We start from the raw sequence: 5,581 nt of genomic DNA, 5'->3' as shown, positions 1-5,581 counted from the left end.
AGTATTGATTGCATGCACTGGGAATGGAAAAATTGTCCAACAGCTTGGAAAGGGCAATATACACGGGGCTCAGGGAAACCAACAATTGTGTTAGAAGCTGTAGCATCACACAATCTGTGGTTTTGGCATGCTTTTTTTGGATCTCCAGGTACTTTAAATGATATCAATGTTCTTGACCGTTCGCCTGTTTTTGATGACATATTACAAGGCCAAGCTCCTAAAGTCAGATACTATGTCAACGGACACCAGTACAAGCTGGCATATTACCTAACCGACGGAATTTATCAAATTGGGCAACATTTAACAAATCAATTCCACTTCCACAATCTGAAAAGGACAAGACATTTGCGAGATGCCAAGAAGGTGTACGAAAAGATGTCGAACGGGCTTTCGGAGTCTTACAAGCCAGGTTTGCCATTGTTAAAAATCCAGCTCTTATTTGGGATAAGGAAAAAATAGGAAAGATCATGCGGGCATGTATCATATTACACAATATGATAGTTGAAAACGAACGACCATTCGACACCCAATATAATGTATCAGAATTTCAACAGGGAGAAGGAAACAGAACGTCAGAAGTCGATATGACATATTCAACTTATATGTCCACAAATATTAGCAATATGATCAGCGTTCGAAACGAAGTTCGTGACAAAAAAATTCATGACTGATTGAAGGCTGATTTAGTTGAACACATATGGCTTAAATTTGGAACAGAAACGCCTTATGATTAAACGTCTACTTCTTGTATATTATATGTTTTTAAAACATAATTTGAATAATTTGTAATTTAAATTCTAAACCTATGTAATATAACTTGTTTTACAATGTATTATTCCAACTAGAAAAGAATCTGCGCTATACTACAAAATTATAAACTATTTACTTTTTTGTACTATCTATTAATAATCTCTTACATCTATTTTTCACATTTTTAATTTAAATCACTATTTAGCAATAATTTTTAACTTTCTCAAATTGCTATTTTTAGATTTTGTTTACATATAATATATTATATATATATAGGTTCCATCATCCTTACCTATAGCTTTAATATTTTGTAGATTTAGTTGTTGCTATATTCTTTTTTTTAAAATACTTTATTAAATTTTTCTCTCTATTTTATAACTTGTTCTCTTTTCAATTTGTTATTGAATATTATTTTTGAGATGTAAGTTTGTTTTAAAAATATTTTCATAATTAAATCGAAAAAAAATAAATCGAAAAAACATATTATTTTATTCGTATGAATCCCGATTACGGGTTCAGGGATAGAGGTCACTTTTTGATTCAAGTTCTTCACTGTTCCGAAAAAAAAATATTAAATCAATTGCTATGATACCCATACTGGGGATCAGCTTAGGCCATCTCCATTGCTGATCTCCAAAGTGGGTATCATAGCAATTGTTTTATTATTATTTTTTTTTCGGAACAGTGAAGAACTTGATTTGAAAAGTTATCTCCATCCCTGAACCCGTAATTCGGGGTTCATTCGATTAAAATTTTGTCCCCACTTTTTTCCCTAAGTGAATCATACACTGCCACATATCCAGTCATACTCTCATGATACGGGATCATCGGTATCACTGGGAAGATACCGTATGACTGCATTTGATCTTTAAATCTTTATTTTTGAGCCAAAAATTGAAACTGGACCCACGTATGATACTGCAATGGAGATGCCCTTAGAACCCAGTTTTGATGGGATTCATCGGCTATGTGGCAGTTTTCTATTGGCAAAGTTTTTTTCTTTCTGCAACAATCTTTCTCTTCCCCCAAAACAATAAACCCCAAGAGAGAATTACCATTGGAGAAAAAAATTTAATGGGTTCTAAATTTTTCAATCATTAAAATTAAATAAATAAAAAATTAAAGATGAACCCCATCAAAAGTTCACCATTGAGGTTGCTTTAGTGTGAAAAAAATAAGAAGAACAATGGCACTTTAGAAAGTGAAAGGAATACAAAGAGGTCGACATTAAATTTGGAAGAAGAAACAAATTGTTGTTACAAATAGCAATGAAGAATTTGAAGAAGTCGGGAGAAGATGAATGTACAATAATCTAGGTTTGATCTATGCCACGTGACAAACTTCTGATGATGTGTAGCTTTCAAATGGTGTGATTGCCTCATTATTTCTCTGAATATTTTTGCTTAAGTGGAGTACTGCCTGAGAAGCTTGGAATTCAATCCCTTTCATATAAAGGAGATAGTGTATAACAAAAACCATTAGTGCTTTATCCTCTCTTTTTTTGTGAACCTTCATTACTACTTTATAAGAGAATTTTATAAGTTATGTATCGCTTGTTAATGAAGAGTTAAATGTTCTGTTAAAACTTTTGGCGACATAATTCAAAAACTGTTTTGATTGTTTATATGTGAGTTTGTTTGGTTTAAAGATTTATAGTGTCAATAAAATTCTCAATAGTGCCTATAATTTCTACTTTAATAGTTAAAATATGATTTTTCCAATTAGTATTAGACTATTAGTTGATGAATCTCATGTTTTGATCCAAAAGACAAGATTTATTCGTTGGCTCGTATAGTCGTATTGGACTGATTTTTACTGCATTGTGGGAATGTATGTTAATGTTAGTCCCTCTTTACATGCCTTCTGTTACTTGAGCATTGAAATAAAGAGAGTCGTTTCATCAGCTGAATTGGTTGATGAAACAGAGTGCACTGTTTTATGTTTCGTAATGATGAGTTTGGAGATATGCTTGTGAACATACTGACGTGAACATCAAAAGGGTTTGCTTTGACGCTATGGCGAACAGCGGGCGGGAGTGGAGAGAGATTATGTTTTACAGGAACGTTAGGTACACATATATATGCTGCTTGAGTTCATGAAGGAGTCTGAGCCCAACAAGGACCTCATCAAGCAAGCCAAGATTTTCCATTAAGGTAAAGTGATGATGAGGTTGCATTTCTAACCAATGGAAAAATAGGAAGCTGCTTGTAATAGACACTGATGGAGAGAAAGGTTGTCTGCTTTTCAAAATGTAACATATGAATCAAATCTTGAGTCTTTAATTATATTGTTCTTAAGGAAGTCCGTGGTGGCTATATCTGATGATCGTGAGCGGACCATAATTTGATATTATTCTTTAATCTATTACATATAATCAGGTTTATAGTGGAATTAGTAGTTGGGTGGTGGTGATAGGAAAACTATATTACACATAACACACCACAACTAAAGATATTAGTACATCAGAGGTAGCAAAATAGTTTAAGACACGTTCCATAAACATACGTACTACAATTCAATGCGTCTAAAATAATGGAATAAAAACAGGTAACAGAAGGAGAAGACAGCCCCAATAATAAAACAATACCAAAATGTCTTTGGAAAAGCAATGAATTTTCAAGCCAAGATCTCTGAGTACAACTTTGAAGTCTCTATTCAGACTTCCACAAGTTCTCGTACTGTCAGAGAAAACCCGCTTGATGATTTAACATGTCACCAACATAGCAACAAAGATTATGTTCACTTCAAATTCATCATCCATAATGTTCATTTCTATTGTAATATGTTAATATACATCGTTAAAACAAAGTAAAGATACAAAAGTTGGAAGTGAGGAGAAAATCAAAACGGAATTAGATGAATGAAGAGACGCTTTCTACTTCTGGATCTATAAACAATGCTACCAAACTTCGGAATGGTGACAATATTTTAGAAAAACAATGGGGAGAAGCATCCTATTTCTACAAATAAGACGATTGAAAAAGACCAAAAAGAATATTTACAAATTCAGTATTTTAAGCTCTATCACTCTCTATCGTTAAAATATTTTTTTGTCTACAAAAAATTATTTTTCTTGCAAAGACTAAATAATAAAATTACAATATAAAAGTAAAATTAATAATAATTCCAAAAAAACTTGGCGGCGTAGCGCAGCTATATAACATAGTAGCTATTTTGTTCCCAAACCTAGTATAAATATAAATAACCGAGGGTCAAACTTTGAAATAGAGTAAACCCTAATCCAACTTAAACCCTAAACGCCGCGCCCTCCTCCCTCATTCTAATGGAAACAGGGAAGAAGAAGCAGAAGATGAAGAAGAAGATGATGAAGAAGAACAAGAAGATGAATATGATGACGATTTCCTTAACGGAAGATCTATGGACACTTATACTATCGAGACTACCGCTAAAGAGCATAGCCACTAGCAAATTGGTATGCAAGCACTGGAAATCAATCGCTGAATCTCAGTTTCTTCGTAAGCATTTCCTCTCTCACCATCAAAACTCGCACTCTTCGTGGTCGGTCATGTGGAGAGACGGACGGAACAAAAACGCACCTGAAGAAGTCGTTGCTCACTACGGATGCGACGTTTGGGGGCTTCCACGGTCCCTTGGCTCTTACGTCTCCTCTTTCATAAACAGCATGACAACGACGAAAACACAAGAGGTTAGAGTCTTGGCTTACACGGAAGTCGGATTGATTCTGATCAGTTCGAAAGAACCGGTGAATTATAATCCCACCTACTACGTGGCTAATCCCATATCAAGGAAATATGTCGAAATCCCTCCTCTGCCTGTTCATCGAAAAGTTTATTATTTCAATCCCACAGGACTCGTCACAAGGATTGAAAACGGTGAACTTTTAGGTTACAAGGTTGTCCTGATGGATTCAAGTAAATGTGGAAAAGGTGTCTTAAGTTTACTGATATATTCATCTGAGACATGCAAGTGGAGTTTTAAAACTCTCCGTTCTTCTCTCCCTTTGAGCCTTGTTTATTGGCAACAATCTGTTAGCATGAGCGGAAACCTACACTGGGCCGGCACGACCGCAGACAAGAAATACGCTATTGTATCCCATGATTTCTACGCTACTGGCACGGAGTCTGATCGATGCAGGGTTACAATTAACCCTGATGTAGAAAATTTTAAGGATGATTACAAAGGAGGAGTTTGGACAAGTTCTCAAGGATTTCTCATGCTTATGAACATATTGGAAGAGGATAAGCTAAAAGTATGGAGGCTAAAAAGTGGGGAATGGGAACACGTATCTCAGATATCTTCGGTTTGTTTTAAGCCCGATTTCAATGACATTTTTCCGCTGGCGATGAACCGTTTTGATGGTGAAACATTGTACCTGTCGAGCGAGAATCATAAACGTCAGAAGCGTAAACGTTTGGTATCTACTAACTTATACAACAAAGGCAAGCTTGGACTTCATAACAAGTTGGAACGTACCAGCGACGGTCTCACTTTGAGTTTTACAATGGCAAGTTCGATAATGGAAAGAAGTATCTATGATTCAGAGCTTTGCACGTTTGTTCTCCCGCGTTGGCTTTATCGAATCCCTTCCTCGCCGTCCTGAGCACGGTGAGAGGACTGACTCCACTTGCTTTTGATTGTTTTTCCTTTAATTATTCTCGGATGGTGTTTGGTTTTTTTTTTTTTCCCCCTTTTGATCGAATGATGGTGTTTGGTTTTGTTTCAATTTTTGAATGGGGTTGACTTGTTTTGAGTATTTTGGTCTAATTAAGAGGGGGAAAGTAGTTGTGTTTTTTAGGTATTGGTAATATTGATTGCTTCATTATTTTTAGTGGACCTAAGCTCTGTTCTT

At 35.2% G+C, this 5,581-nt stretch overlaps 1 protein-coding gene across 1 annotated transcript; it reads left to right on the top strand.

Moving 5' to 3' along the window:
- The first annotated feature begins 4,102 nt into the window (after positions 1 to 4,102).
- Positions 4,103 to 5,332, top strand: LOC18991721 (F-box protein At3g28330). Its single transcript, XM_024152127.1, has 2 exons — positions 4,103 to 4,460; positions 4,560 to 5,332. Exons 1-2 carry the CDS (start codon positions 4,103 to 4,105, stop codon positions 5,330 to 5,332), a joined length of 1,131 nt encoding a protein of 376 aa, XP_024007895.1.
- The last annotated feature ends 249 nt before the right edge of the window (positions 5,333 to 5,581 follow it).

Source organism: Eutrema salsugineum, unplaced genomic scaffold (assembly GCF_000478725.1).
Source record: "Eutrema salsugineum unplaced genomic scaffold, Eutsalg1_0 scaffold_5, whole genome shotgun sequence".
Taxonomy (NCBI): domain Eukaryota; kingdom Viridiplantae; phylum Streptophyta; class Magnoliopsida; order Brassicales; family Brassicaceae; genus Eutrema; species Eutrema salsugineum.
The sequence above is the reverse complement of the archived record's forward strand: the minus strand, read 5'-3'. Positions and strand labels throughout refer to the sequence as shown.

What these genes read in the sequence shown, in the direction of transcription:
- LOC18991721 (XM_024152127.1), top strand. Translation starts at nt 4,103, where the DNA reads ATGACGATTTCCTTAACGGAAGATCTATGGACACTTATACTATCGAGA. An exon ending in AGTCGGATTGATTCTGATCA is followed by an intron (nt 4,461 to 4,559) that starts GTTCGAAAGAAC and finishes TTCATCGAAAAG; the next exon opens with TTTATTATTTCAATCCCACA.